The 15,890-nt window shown below is 38.5% G+C and overlaps 1 protein-coding gene across 1 annotated transcript; it reads right to left on the reverse strand.

The window, feature by feature from the left end:
- Positions 1-2,997: 2,997 nt before the first annotated feature.
- LOC122534062 (dedicator of cytokinesis protein 7) lies at positions 2,998-11,976 on the reverse strand. The gene is made up of 17 exons (XM_043664348.1): positions 11,825-11,976; positions 11,416-11,593; positions 11,162-11,340; positions 10,944-11,085; positions 10,667-10,870; positions 10,391-10,582; positions 10,097-10,321; positions 9,741-10,015; positions 7,062-9,653; positions 6,865-6,992; positions 6,525-6,787; positions 6,188-6,447; positions 5,672-6,106; positions 5,236-5,588; positions 4,949-5,151; positions 4,552-4,871; positions 2,998-4,470 (listed from the first exon to the last, which is right to left on the reverse strand). Exons 2-17 carry the CDS (start codon positions 11,554-11,556, stop codon positions 4,416-4,418), a joined length of 5,967 nt encoding a protein of 1,988 aa, XP_043520283.1. The 5' UTR covers positions 11,557-11,593; positions 11,825-11,976; the 3' UTR covers positions 2,998-4,415.
- Between the last annotated feature and the right edge of the window lie 3,914 nt (positions 11,977-15,890).

Raw genomic sequence — 15,890 nt, forward strand, 5'->3', positions numbered from 1 at the left:
TTACCTCGGCAAATTTCTTTCAATGGCAATTTCTAACTCGCGACAGCGGACAAGCTGCTCGTCTCGGGCTTGAAAGCTTCCCGCGAAAGCAAACTCAGGGCTCGCAAACAGCGATACGCAAATTAATTGAATCAATTTACACGGAGTAGCAGAAAGAAGCAATTAAGAAGTGGAAGAAGAGGAAGACGCAGCATAAAATCCGCAAAGCGGAAGATTATTGCGCGTCGTTCAACGATCGTGGAAGAGGCAACAGTGGCCCCGCTCCAATTAACGTTGTAGATGCGATAACAAGTGGCCCCCTGTGTTTAATTTATCGTACAACGAAGCGACAAATTGCAATATTCTTCCGAGATTCGTTGTCCACCGTCACCGAACAGCATGACCGATGCTTCTGTTATTAAGGGGCCGAGAAGCATACAAATATTTCCGCTACGATTAGTCGTCGACGCCGTCCAACTGCACCTGCATCTCTGAAACCCGACAACCATACATCATAACTTCGATCACGGGTCCCGCCACCGCGCGAGAAGCTTCAATAACGATGCAATCTCATTCAGACGCTTCCTAGTGGCAGCTACGAACAAGCAGGATCGCTCACGTTCCCGAAAACAAGATTGAAGGTTTTCGCGAGCAAGGAGATTTTGCAATGCCAGCCTCAAAAATTGGACTATCGTTACAACGCGCTCTTGTATCTCGTGCTGTTCAGTTACACCCTCTTTGAGAAAAGTAATACCATCTCTGGAAAAATTGAAATACTCCACAAAATTATTGAATTTTATTGAAATTATTTCCAACGGAATTATTATTTCTTATTGCTTTCTTCATATATTTGTATGTACGGTTGTGCCATTATTAGGCATTTTCCAGAAAGTGGAGTTTCTCGCCGTTTATAGCCGTCGCTAATCGCGACCACGAATATACATGTCGTAAAAAGCATAACCGCTTTGGTAGAACGGGGGATATACGCAGAGGGGTTGCGTACAGCTCGCATTCATAACATCAGACGAGGTAATAAAAGTCACCACTCCCTGCCGCTCTTTCTTCTACATCCCCCACTTTCGGAGAACTGGAGGGATCGTAGAGGCACGTAGGTGAATCAAAAAGCGACGAGGGAGCAACAACGCGGACCTACGTTATCGCGTAATATCGCGTAACGTTCTCCGTCCACGAATTTTTCTCTCAGACAAGTCTCTATCTTTTCTGTACCTACATGTACGCAGATTATCTGTGCACGATATATTTAATGCGATAAAGTCTCGAGATGATTCTCGAAAGAGAATCTTCTTTTTCCCCTTGAATTCTGATGAAACGGATCATTTTGTTTCTCTGTCTTCTCAAATATTCTCAAGTTCGCGGTCAATTTCATCCTGAAAATGCACACGATTTACGCCTTGTCATTTACGATGCACGAAAGCCGATCAAACCGACGCATCTGTAACGCGATGAACGCGTTAACAAGCGCAGCAAAGCATCAGGAATTTTGCGTGGATTCATTAAACATTTCTTGTGCGCGCGAGGGTGCCGGATCAAAGGTCAGCCAGCATGTTGCCGTGGCCGATTAAAGGGAAGGACGATCGTATCTTCGACAGTCACTTTGTCCCTCGAACGCGATCCCCCTTGCTTAAACTACTCGTCCACCATCCCCTTTATCGAGACACGGGGGTCAAGTGTTTCCAGCCACTTAAACGCGCCGCGAGGACGGGGAACGCCATTGAAAGAATCGCAACTATTTCATTTCGGAGACAGATTAGACAGATTAGCGACCGACGATACGCCGTTTAGAGCCTGCCGGTTATGCGACTGAATTCCCCACGAGTGGGCTCGTCCGAGAGAATATTATTTTTTCCCGAAATCGCTCGAGCAATTTTTCCGTGACCGTTTTCTTCTTTGTGTTTTCCCTTCGTGCGTCGTGCAATAATAAATCCATTCGTGTCGTGATTTTCGAACGATTCTGTGAAAAATCTGAGGAAAATTCCAGTTAAGTTTCTCTCTGTGATTGCAGTTTTTTTTTTGGAATTTTCTTCGCTTGTAAGGACAGCGAGTGTTGTAAGAAATTTTTAGTAGAAAATAACATTTTTTCTAAATTTAATTGCAAAACCTCGATTATTACCGGGATCGATAATTATTTTATTTGAAATACAGTCAGTAATTTTATTCGCAAGTGGAATGTAATGAAACGTTAATCGATATGTTAATTGCAAATGATAATTTCAAAATGTAAAATACGGGACTATTTTCAAACGTGTGCTCGTTGTGATATTCGGCAATTAGCAATACTTAAGTGTGTGTGTGTGTGTTAATTAAGTACCCCTTTGAACTCGTGATATCTTTATCTACTAGCAAACCTTTTGTTTCGGACAAAGGGATTAAGCCGAAAATCGGATTTGAACGTTTAATTTAGAGCAACGGTTCGCTTCAAATGTATCCAGAGTATAAAGACTATCAACCTTCGATAATGAATGGTTACCTTTGATGAAAGAAAAACACGTAAATTGCAACGTTTCGATAATTAACACGCGATTTTCGTTTTCCAATACTGGTTTCTTCCTCTTTCATTTATTTATTTATCTATTTTTTTGTTTATCGAATCACTATTGTTTAACGAGTTTCGTTAAACGAACAATGGGATACAAACAAGAGTAATCTACGTTCTAGTTTGAACGGGACTATTTATACTGTTTTCAAATCGCCAGCGTTTTCCCGCACATTTTCAAATTTGAATCTTCGCGATACGTATATACTAAAAAGGGCACATGTATCATGTATAATTATTTTTTTTATTGAGAAAATATAAAATAAATGTTCTCCTCGTCTTTTTTCGTTTTCTTGTTTCTCCATCATTATTATTTAATAATTTTTCTCCATAACCAATCCTAACTGAAACCATCAGCGCCATCTTGGTTAATTCACCGCGTTTTGAAATCGTTGCAACGGGAGTTTCTCCGCGAGTTATATTACGTTTGTTATTTGTGTATAGAAATAGAAAAACTTCAAAAATAGCGAAGTACAAAATGGATATATATTTTAAATATTCTGTAACATACAAAAGTTTACATTCACGGCAGTTTCGCTAAATTACTTCGTATGAATATAACGTGCATTGCCTCACTGTAAGTAACGATTTTTTAAAATATAATTTTGTAATATTTGAAGAAGCTTCGCCAATTAAGCAGCCTCTTAATTACGTGAAATAATTTTTATCGAAACGATATATGCGAATTCTTTTGTTTTTCAATCTCATTTCTTAATTTGCGAAATCATACTACCAACATATATGTATGTATGCACGTATACATATAAATTATCACCAAACATTAATTAATTTGTAATTTAATGAATTATACATTAATCTAACTAAACAATAAGATTGCCTGTGTTTTCAACTAGAAGCTTATATAGCTTAAAAGTCAAAGCATTGTAAAAAGCATATTTGTCAATTATATCAAGACTTCCCATTCTTCATTCCTAAAATTGAACCAAACAGTTCTGCTGTTCCAAAAATGTTTGAAGAAACTTTTAATGATAGATTTGTCAGAGTAAAAATTTCAATAATCAGATTATTGTCATAAAAGAACTAAAACATGATAAAATATCAATCACAAACCAAAGTAACTTTGTATAAAGCTATAAATCATATTTAATAAATAAATTTATTCGAAACAAAACAAATCTTTTTGGTAAAAGCTCTGCTATTATTATAAGTTTCTGCAATTCTGATAATTACATGTTTAATTCAAAAATCACAGCATCTTTAATAGCTAAATACATAAATAGACATTTATCTTTTATACTCTAAGCAGTATGTTATGCATTGCAATGCAAAATATAAATATAATTAATCAATTCATTTATGTAATTAGAAAATTGACTGTATATGTCAGATAGTTGAAAATAATATTCATTTACATTATTATTGAAAAGGCATAGAAAATAATTTTTATAACTTTTTAGTATTGACATTTTTGCTTACCTAGATTAGCTATGGTCACGTAAAGCGAAAAAAGCACTGTATATAAAAGAGTGTAAAAAACAAAATTTCAATTTCCATGTGTTCATTTCATCTGTTTAAAAGAATTAACTATTCTTATGAGAAATAATACTATCATCTTATTATTATCAAAAAGTCTGATATATCAAACAAGTTGTCTTTTTCTAATTACTCGACTAGTAATTATTTTCAATATAGTCTTAATTTTACTTTACATATGAACGTAGTATTAAATTGTCTTATATTTTTAAACTGTCAAAGACAGACATTCTGTATAGCAGGTCAAAATGCTTCATCATTATAAAAATGAATGAATGTAAATACAATATATATATACCTATATAAAAGCACATGCTGATATTTTTTGAACATTAAATACTTGTATCACTGATCTTTGGCAAATGTTAATCAGTAGCATTCAGTCACTTTACCAACGTGGTGAAGTTGATGGCATGCTTTGTTGAGTTGCTAATGAAGGCCCACTGTAACAAAGAAACAAGAAAAATAAACACATCACAAAAGGTAGACTAAGCTATTAATTATTCCAATTAAATTTTTCATACCTCCATGCAATAAGAGGTGAAAGTCTTTCCGTTAATCTTTGGTAATTTCTTTCCAATTCTCTTTGATAGTCTCTTTGATCTGGTCCAATCAGATTTTTATTTCTCCTCAAAGCATCCAGACATTTCTTCGAGAAATCCTTGAAACATAGGCGTAATTTATGTTGCAGCCTAGTGGGCTGTGCATTTTGTTCCCTTAATCCAGAAAGAAACACAACTGCAACCTCTGCAGGACCTTGATTAACTGTTGTTCCAATGCAACCTTGAAGAACCATTTGCAGCATCTTTGCATCAGGTGGTTCTTGAGCAGTGGCTGCTGCAACCTGATTCAATCGATTTATATAAACGTAGTTGATTTATAAAAATAAAGCTACATCATCTCTCAAGAACACATACACACCTCTGCAGTTTTCTTTTGTATGTCTTCAATTGCAACTTCAATTGGACTTAAAACTATTTGCTTTCTAGCAACCACGCGAATTCTTGTCTTTAAGTAAGGAAAATGCGTAGCTACTGTCAGAATGGTTTTACGTTTGCATTGTTCTCTCAATTCTCCATGAGCCTTACCACCAGGTGTAAATGGCGTTGCATATACAAATCGTTCTAAACATAATTTAAGACGGCAGGATAAAGGAAAAATTAATTTATTAGGAAATTACTGAATGTTCTTTAGAATAGTATACTTACTAATATTAAAATTCCTATGAAAAATAGTTGGTCTATGCCTGAGTTCATGTGGCTCGAAATACGGCTCCACATATGTAATCTGGACATACGCTTTATCCGGTTCTAACTTACTGGAATCCACAGGGTTCGAATCTTTTATTATCACAATGTTCTCCGCGCCAAATCGTTCAGCATAGAAGTTTTCGAGTCTTGAAAATATCTCTGGTAACTTCGTCAGAGTAGGTTCTTTGTAAACAAACTCCTCACCAGCAAGATCACCAAAACGGCCACCATAGAATCCCACTCGAAAATACGTTCCAAATACTCGTTTTCCCGCTAGTTGTTCTACTCGTGTGTATGCTTCATGAAGTTTCCTGAAATCAGAAAGAATCGCAAGTCAACATATAAATTGATAAATTTTCATATTAAATTCCTCAAAGTATGAGAAACATTATACCCATGAATATTGGCCAGTTTTTTATAATCGTGTGCAGCTTCTGCTATTGGAAGCAACACCTTGTACACGTCAGGGATGGCTTCATACATTCCAGCTGTATGAAAAGAGCTGGCAGCATGTTCCAGCAAACCAGCTAAACCACTTTCTGAGAAGTCTGGTCCTAAACATAAACCTTCCTCTCTTCTTGCCAGTACGTCATCACCTACTGCACTCTCTTCTAATGCATTTGGAGTAACAGGAGCTAAAGCAACTGCTCCTACTGGCCGTCCTCCACCTCCTGGCTCCAAAAGGTGTAAATATTCTGCTACCAAAGCAGCACTATGCACTAAACACATAGCTGCCTCTGTGTGATTTTTTCTTTCCATGTGCTGTTGAGCCATATTTGCCAGCCATGTGAGTCTAAGATCTGGTGAACCTTGATATCCCTTTGCAATTCTGTAAAATTGTTATTATTTTTGATTCAGTGTTCTTTGTATCTCATATTTTGTTAGTACTTTCTGATCTAAAAGTAATTACCTGTACATAAGGTCTAAAAGCATTTCTGGATCCTCCTGGAATTCCTTCATTTTGACAGTATCGGACAGTATCATGTGCAGATTAAACAAAAGATCCTTCACTTGTTCTGGGAAACTTGTGTCTGCTAGTTCTGTATCTCTCTCAGCATACACCAGTACTGTTTTCAACGCTCTTCTGAGTGCTCCTTCGCTAGGAGCCCTTCCTCTTCCGACAAGGGCTGATAAGGACGTCGTGACTTGCATTTTAACTCTGGCAAAGTTCTAAAAATATTAAATGAGTTGGTTCATTTACAAAGTAAATTGTCATAGATCTATCAGTCTACTACTGAGATATTTACATTGCCAATTTCGAAATTTTGCCTCATTAATAGATAAAGACTGGCAGCAGCATGACTGCGGATAGCACTTAAAGGTGAACTGCATCTAGTGAGTAATGTCAAACACAGATCGCCGCATCTTTCGCTTTCCTCATCAAACAGAGCACTGTGATACTTGAATACCAAAGCTCGCTGAGTGTTAAACATGTGTTGTAGCACGGATGTGCTCTGATTTCTTGCTAATGCTCTCAAAAGCACTTTTAATACAGCTCCTACAACTGCACCTACAGAACATAAAAATTTTATAAACATACACGTACAAAATGTGTAAAAATGTTGCATAAGTGAACAGATATGCCACCTCCTCCTCCATCAGCCTGGACAACTGTTTCCAAAGTGTCCAGAACCACTAAAGAGGCTTCCGCTGCTAAGGCACCTTCTATATGAGCATCTTGCTCCACAGCTCTTCCCTCCGATTGTTCGCAAGATCTTAAACGGGAAGAAATTAGTCACAAAATTATTCAATTTCTTTAAATTTTCGTACTAACGTTTTCCTACCTGTAAGGCATCTGATCTTTACGCCATCTAAGTTTGTCCCCGCTCATTCTTTCCTTTCTTCTCAACATCATCTCGCTTCTGGCACTTCCCTGACCAAGAATCACATCCTCCAATCTAGATCGAATATCGCTTGTGGCCGCAGCCTGCGGTGGTAGTCTCTTCAACGCTTTTTTCCCTTTGTATTCAAAAGCCGCAGTGGCAATGTTGAGAACTTGAAGGAGACACAGTATACGCCTGGAGCTTAACTCCGAGCACCACTGTGCTAAGGCAGACTGTTCCAATCCCTTGAGCACCCACAAGACACACATTAAGAGATGTCTCGTAGCCTCTGAACTCAAAGAAACTCTACACTGAGTTCCTGCCGTCTCCGCGGAAACTCCACCCGCTATAGCTAAAGCCACAGACTGTGTAATAGAACCAGACTCATCGGGATAAACACTCTTGTCCTTCGAATCCCAGTGATAGAGCTGCGGTAGGGCATCCATTATAATGTTCAGAAGTGGTAGATAGAGAGCGGCGACTCTGGCTTTCGCGGCAGGATCGGAATATCGCGAATCAACGTCATGGCACGCCATTAGATGTCGGATGGTCCCAATGGCTTTGTTTTGAAGCATAGGATTCGGTATCTCTAGAGTGTTCGACAAATCAGATAAAACAATTCCTACCAAAAAGTGTTGCTGTCGAAATTCTTGACTGAGTTCGGAAAATCTGGCTCGATCTCCCGGTACTAAAGTAGATATTAGGCTACCAGAGCTACCAGTCGACGGGCTGGGTGAAGCTGGTGCGGATCCCGACGTGTATCCGGTTCCAAACGGCAGATTCAATGCCACGTAATGCTCGTGAGAGCATATTGTTCGTACGAGGTCTAATTTCAGCGCGTAAAGTGCTGCTGAATCTGGAATGTGCATAGAGGCATCTGACAGAGAGCAACAGGCAGCACGAACCAAGGACAAAACGAATCCTCTATCCATCACCGACAGTAGATCAGAAAGAAAATTGCCCAGGCTCGAGGTCAGATTATTAGGCACTCTGTTCTCCTTTCCGCAACGTGAAATCACTTCTGATGTTAACGCCGCAGTGAGTGTAGCGATGTCGTCGCAGAATTGCGGGGAGAACCTGGACTTTCGCGGAGCCTCCAACATCCCTATTTCCGATAATGTTACAACCATAGAACGAACGATCAATTCTAAGAAGAACCAAGAATATGTAACAGCCAATTCTCGGGCCTGTCCTGTAGATACAACCCAGTGCAACGCCAGCTCTTCGTGCAGAAGTCTTCTGGTAGGCTGGCTATTTATGGAAGGTGATTCTTGTCGCATCGAGGCAGTTCGATCCAACCCTCTGGAATGCACCTCCATTTCTAGATCTTCTAGAGGTAAGTCAGGATTGCTCTGAGCCCGCACGATGCCAGGAGCGTGCGTCATTCGTGGTAAAGAGCATTGATAAGCGACGTAGGTAGCCAGAAGGGCGTGTCTCCCGTGAGCATCTAATTGACCATCAGGCAGATTGGTAATATTTCGTACCAACAAACCTATAGCCTCGAACACCGTAGCTGCCACGTTCAGTGGCTGGGATGGTAATGTTGGCGGTCGAACCAATAGGGATATTAATTGATCCAACAATTGAGGTAGCGATCGTACTAGAGCAGAATGCGATGCTCTTGCCAATTCCAGTAAAGCTGATTTTAATTCCGATTCCATTCCCGCTTCGCCGATGCGTGGGGGCACTTGGCCGGTTTCCAAGAAACCACACAGCGATAGGAATCTGTCAATGTATTTGTCTTGGGGATGAACACTGGAGACTGGTTCCAGAATTACGGTAAAGACACCTCTGTGAGCGTCCACCCATCTTGTACCGGGCAAAAGAACATCGGGTGCAATGTACGAGTAGTTTGCTGGCGGTGGGTCCAGCATTGCCGGTAGACTGAATTCGCCTGATTGTAGATGCCCATCTCTCAAAAGTGGCAGCCATGTGTACGCTACAGCAGTCTCGACGTTCGGTTGTTCTACCTTCTTTTGACAACTGATATGATAAAACGTAAACAGCAAATGATGCTTTGCACTCAAATCAGCGGGAAGTCGGATTTTCACTTCGTCGTAAAAGTTTGGATTCTTATTGTGATAGGAGACAGATGTGAAGCACTCGTGAGTCATTTCGGGACAGGATGATCTTCCGAAAATGGCCGTGAGCGCATCAGCCTCCTGTTCGCCACCCATGAGTTGAATTCTCACGGCGATGTTTCGTGCAGAACCAGTTCTTGAACTGAAATTTGCTTCTTTTGGATAAATGTATAGAAGATTGCGGTACGTTAAATCTGGCGAAATGACTTCGCTTGGAAATTCAAGTATCTCTTTAACTGGTCGACTCTTTTCGTCAGGATATGGCATTAGCCTTCTCAGATCAGGATCCAAGCACCTGGGCAATTCTTCGGGCCTAGGGCTAAGATCCAGTTTCAATATACCTGGTAGGCATTTTAGTCGTTTCAAGTTAGAACCAGGTCTTCGTAGTTCGACTAGAAGTTTGTATAAATCTTCGTCTCTTAGTCGTTCACTTTCTTGTTTAAAGAAGCTTGAAACAGTCAATGTGATGGGTCTGAAAAATTAGACGCGTAATTTAGAATGTAAGAACATTAAACATTTGTGTATAAAATAATTGTAGTTAAATTGTAAAAATATATACCTAAATGTATCAAGACAATTTGCAAAGTCGTCCGGCGACCAGCTACGTCTTTTATCCGAACTTCTTCTTTCTAACGATCCTCTTCTAGCAGGTGGTTCCACTTTTTTACGCCACTGTTCTAATCCGCCTGATTTCCTGTCCAAAGACCCAGCACTTCCTGTGCTATCTGTATCTCCACCACCTCCTATTACGCCAGAAATGTGAATGGCAGTCCACGCAAGTGGCATTCTGTATCGACCCAAACGCTCACAAGCAGCTGCAGCAGCTGCTCTCACCTATTTTGAATTTAATTTTTTTAATTTAATTTCCATATCCGCTATATTTAGAATTTAACAATCTGTGGATTGTGTGATTACTTTTTCTTTATTTTTATCTTCCCGTAAATAAGGTTCAGCACATTCTGAGATATCACCTTGTAATACTTTCTCAAGTCTAACAACTAAAAATAAGTCTGGACTAGGCTTGCTGATACTCATAACACAGCTTCTCGCCAAGGTGCTGGCATCACTGTACGCAATATGACCACCAAGCATTCTCTTTAAACCTTCTGAATTCATATCTACATAAAAGTTTTCGGATACCTGTAGATTCAAAACATATTAAGAAAAGAAAGTGTTGTATATCTTCTAAAATTTGCCATCTTCAAATACCTTCTTCTTTTCTTTGGCATCATATAAAGCTAAACTTGCAAAAATAGGTTCAACCTCCAATTCCAATTTCAGTTGGAGACACTTCACAAGAATTTTGTGTGAGAAAGGTTCTGTAGGTTCTGGCGCTATACCAATCTCCTGCCATTCATCATCTGGAGAAGCTGGAGGTGCATACAGTGGGAATAATGCTTCCTAAAATTAATATCACGTTAATGTTAATATAAAGAATAAAATTACCAAAATCTTATCACATGCACATATAAACATAGTACTTACTTGACGATCTTCTGATCGTTTTTGTTCATTCATTTGATCAATGGTCTCTGGACAAACTCTGTCCAGCAAACTTGGAAGAAGAGGATCATGTTGTGAATGCCTTAAATCCAAACTTGCCCAGGATCCTCTCGGTGTGTCTCCACAATTAGATAAATCCTCTTCTTCATTTGGTGATCCTGAACCATTTGTATCCTCTTGATCCACCTATTTTATATTTGATTTAAATGTGTTTCTCAATTGTATGGCATACATATGTATTTTATCTTTACTCGAGCACCTCAAAATCTTGTCTTGGAGTATCTTGAAGAAGCCTGTCTCTCGCTATGGGAGAAACTCTACGTTTATATTTTCTATGTACTATTACCCAATCTGAAGTAAAACTTTCAATACATCTTCTGACGTAAGGAGATACCGTATCCCTAAAAGATTTAATAGAATTAATGTGAATACCAAAAACAGTGGTTTTATTAGTTATAAGACAAAACAAAATTTTACATAGATTCATGAGGCACAACTGGCTCCTCCGTTTTAATTTTTCTTTTCACAACTTTTAATTCAACATCCCCAGGTGGGAAATCTAATATTGATTTAAGAGGATCACGGTCAAGAACTGACTGATGTTGAGCCAAAAATTCTTCATAGTCTAGAGGCTCTAACACCTCACACAGTGACATCTTTAAAATATTTTTATTAATTACATTACTGTGTGAATCACAACTTATGTAGACAAATTGCATTTTGGGATGTACCGTGGAAGAAAAGCCTGAAAATGAACTGCCACTCTTTGACAGATCACGTGAATACGAGGTAGAGGTAGCAATCTGACGTCTAACATCAGCTGCATGCTGTTTACTCAATTTCTGAGTAAAAGCCCGCTGTACAGATGACATTATAAATGCCGGGGTAAAGTACTCCTTTGATGAAATCCTAGACATTTGTTGAAAATTGAAAATCAGACAGAGTAAATAGAGTAACTAATATTCTAATATTAATTACAACATTAAGAGATAAATTTTTATTGTAAAGTATTAAAAATTGAACTTATCTTAATATATTTTTATCACTAATTTATTAACTAAGATCACACTTTGCAACATTGCAATACTCAAAAATCAGTATAATTGGTACTATTATAATGAAAAACAGAACTATACTCACGTGACTTTGTGATTACTGAAAGTCCATTATGTAAAAATTATAAACACTTTTAAGTCAATATCTTAATATTTTGACAGTTCTTATCACAAATCCTTATTACATCAGGGATGTGCTTTTATCAAGCCAAAATTCCCATTTATACCATAAAAGTACATTATAGAGAGGAAACTACTCCAAAGAGTTTGAATCTGGTCTATCTAATATTTAGAGCTGTCGAAAAACTAAGGATAGACATTATATTATGCCTGATTATTCTTTTTCTTATAGTTGTTGCAAAAATATCTTAAAAAGTTAATTTAATATGACTCAACAAGATTATCTTAATAAACTTTCTCAACATTATATTTTTTCCCACATATAGTAATAACGTCAATTTTTGTGACTTAACATTTATTTTATCTCTAAATTTTTTTAGAACATTGACAAATAATCTGTGAATTTTTCAAAAAATTAAAAGGTGTGTTCGTAAAGTTGTGCAGGAATTTTTACTAGAGTGTACTAGTAACACCCGTTTAGTTACTCCCTAAAATTCTCATATACCGGGTGTTCAAGCGAGCAGAACATTCAAATGTAACTAGCATTTCTTATATATCGTGTGACTCATAAAAATTAATTTTTCACATGTATCATCTCTGCCTTACCATTGACTTTTCTATTAATATTGATTGAATTTTAAAAGCGGAGAGCATTCTTTCTATGTTTTACAGTTATTGTTAAAAAAATAATAAGTGCGCTAGAAATATGTACGCATTGTTAAAAAACAATTATTACACAAATTCGTACCTTATAAATGCAAAAAAAAGAAAAAAAAAAAGAAAAGGAAAGAATGGAACTCGCATTCACTAAATATTATAAATATAATAAATATTAAATATTTCGAATATTTTATGTAGGTTTGCGTGAACGCATTCTGTGCACTTTTGTGTTTTTAAACATCTGACAAATATACAAAAACTCGCAATATAATCAGTGAAATCACGAGAAAAGTGAAATTTTTTTAAAATAATTTTTCATTCTCGATGTAAAGTAGTCTAACTTTTTATCGCTTTCTGAATAATTTTGTAACAAAAAGCTCAAATACCGACGATTCAGTCTCATTATTATGAAAGTTCTTGTAGCACCTACTCAAAACCTATCGATTCCTCCTGATAAATAGCTTCTCACCGAGGACTTTCATTCTCCCCTTCGTATTTTCCCCTCAAATTTCATCAACGATCCCATTTTCAACCATTCCAATCAGCGGTGGCACGCGAAGGTGTAGGTCGCGAGGGGGCTATTTGCTATATCGATTTTCCGCGAAGCGAAGAAACACGGAGGAACGTGTACTTCCTGCGAGCTCGCGGGCGTTAAACGTCGTGGAGGCGGAAGACAGAGATAAAGACGGGTGCACGCGATGGGACGGGTGTTGTCTTTATTAGAAGACTGCATCCGCGCAATAATCGTAACACGATCCACGTACATTTCCCCGGCCCGGTGATCTCGCTCCAAAGGACACGGAAGCGAGAAGCTCTCGCGACGCGAATGAGTTTTAATTGTATGAATAGATCGACATTGTCTCGGCCACTGTGCCTTTTATTCCTTTTTCATCCGCCACAGTTTCATTTTCTCAATCCTCCAGACGATAGTTGCGTGCGCACTAGTTCGTTTTTGTTCGCGATTTGCGGCTGGCACTTGAAACGCCTCGTTAAAATCTGAGAGATTCCTCGACGGATGGTTGTTTTGTGCTTTTCTAGAACTCGGTTTTTACCGAGACGTACTACGAAACGTAAATATAACGCGTGTTATAGATTCGTATTATTAATATATTTATTAGTAACAGATAATAGTATCACACGTAGAATAACGAGAATGGCACCATTGCGCGAACATGTTATGTTTCAAGTACATGGTAGGCGAGTCATTCGATTCTTTTAAATTACGCCAGTAAATACAAACGTCGTTGGTTGCTGGAAAGAAATCGATGCAATAAGAGACAAATTGAATTTCAAGATGGGTATACGTACACCTATTGCGCAAACTTTCCGGATGATATGTTGTTCCCGTAACGAAAAATTGAAATTGCAGATATTTCGAATCGTTGCTCGGCACTTGCATTCATTTACATTTTGCATAATACAACATTGAATTTTTCAAAGCCCGCGTCACTGCGATCGAAATAGGTGTGTGGCTTTCTTTGCAAGATTACAAAGACTAGGAGACATATCGTTGAAATTCAAGAATAGCTAAAGTGTTTTATGGGTATTTGAAGACCTTTTTCTGCCCGTTTCCGAGGGTATACCTTTTTAAGCTGGTTAACGAGTTCTTTCTTACTCGGTGGAAAAAGATAAGACATCATTTATGCGTGAGTTCCAGCGATTTTTCGCCGTTTCCGCGATAATTCTCCCGGAACGAGTTTCGAGGGGAAAAAGCACGGAAGAGAATACAGCCGCGATAGGAAATGCATCGTGAAGAATAGAAGGGACGTCGACGCTCCTATCTGACCTATATTGTCAACTTCGGGGCTCCCGTTTGGCAAGTTTATATTTTCCTGCACCGCTGATAAAGTATCGACTTGTACGATGAATATTACACGGAAGATCGACTAAAATATGCAAGAGTATAGACTGTACCTACGGACGCAGAACGAAATAATACAAAAATTCTCGCACAGAATTATTTTCTTTTTTATATATTTGACGACAGATCAGAATTAGCAAGTTCGTTCAATTGTCAGTCGAAATTAGCCAAAATCTGCGAGCTAACGCACGGATCAGTCAAAGCAAAATCGATTCAGAGATATTGCGAAAAAAATCGAGAGTGACGGTAGGCAATGTTCATCATCGGAAATCTTCCCGGGAATCTGCTTATCCGCTCGTCAAAGGCTAGTCGAATTCACTTTGCGTGGCATTGATAAAACGAGCACTTCCGGCGTCTGTTTCAGGGAGGGGAGGTGCCATCCCCGAATGGAAATGTCGGCGCCCGTGGCAACATAAAAATCGCGGAAAGTTTTCGCTCGTGGTTCATTCGATGAGTAAAGTTCCTTTTCGGTATTCGGCAGCCACCGATTTCGCGAATCTCCCCGGAAGAATGCGAGATTACCCGCAGAATGGAAAGTTTCGTCTCGCGGGGAGATCGTTTCGGGGCGAAAGTGCACAACTGCCTTTTCAAGCTCTCTGTGTTCCGGTTATATTCGGCTGCTTTTTCCTTTCAGACGACACGGCCACCTGCTACCTTTTGACAGATGGCAGTTTGCTAGACAGTTACAAGACTGCCACTCGAAGAAATTCGACTGTCAACTGTTGTACAGACAGGGATCGTAGGATCTATGGTACGAGTTTGTCGATTGGGGTCGTGAAACCCGTAGAAACGCTCGAGGATTGTTTGTAAAAAGTAGCGATTATGTTCTCGGTGTAGTGTTTTCATACTGTGCACCATATATAAAAGACGTTTCTTTGATTTGAAAACTCTGGGAATAACTTTTTGAAGATGTTTCCTCAGCTCTTGCATTTATTAGATTGTTCTTGCTTGGAAAATGGTATACCTCGAGTATACCAACTTATCAGATACTTGACAGTGTTCTAAATCGGTTTGTCCGCACAAGGGATATTTACGAACGTATAAATTCAGATCACGTATCTCCAAAGATTACATTCTTCACTCTCGGTGGAATATTTGCTTGAAACGAAAGATTTAAGTTGGGAAGAATAATCTCTTTATCTCAGAATCTTGGTTCTTTTTCGACGAATCTGATTGACGTGTAATATTTTTAAAGGAGCTTTGATATTTGACAACAAATGTGAAAATAAAAGTTACATAGAACAATTGTAGAATTATCTCATATAAAGTAAAGTGCGCTTTGTAATAAAATAGGAGAGGGCATGAAGAGATTCTAAATTGCTTAAAAAGAAATTAATTAATTATCACACATAATTTCAATACATGAGTGAGGAAAGCAGTAATTACTAAGCAGTAATCAACATGATCACCCGGAAGGAATTGTAGAGGTTGCACGGGGTGTGTGTATACATGGTATGTGTATGTAAGGGAGTGGTAGGGTTGCGGAGCGCTCTTGCTATTCCGCTTGCAG

The sequence above is a fragment of the Frieseomelitta varia genome, unplaced genomic scaffold (genome assembly GCF_011392965.1).
Source record: "Frieseomelitta varia isolate USP_RPSP 00005682 unplaced genomic scaffold, Fvar_1.2 scaffold_574, whole genome shotgun sequence".
Classification (NCBI taxonomy): Eukaryota; Metazoa; Arthropoda; class Insecta; order Hymenoptera; family Apidae; genus Frieseomelitta; species Frieseomelitta varia.

What these genes read in the sequence shown, in the direction of transcription:
- LOC122534062 (XM_043664348.1), bottom strand. Translation starts at nt 11,556, where the DNA reads ATGTCATCTGTACAGCGGGCTTTTACTCAGAAATTGAGTAAACAGCAT. An exon ending in AACGATCAGAAGATCGTCAA is followed by an intron (nt 10,583 to 10,666) that starts GTAAGTACTATG and finishes TATTAATTTTAG; the next exon opens with GAAGCATTATTCCCACTGTA. An exon ending in CCAGGCTGATGGAGGAGGAG is followed by an intron (nt 6,788 to 6,864) that starts GTGGCATATCTG and finishes TATGTTCTGTAG; the next exon opens with GTGCAGTTGTAGGAGCTGTA.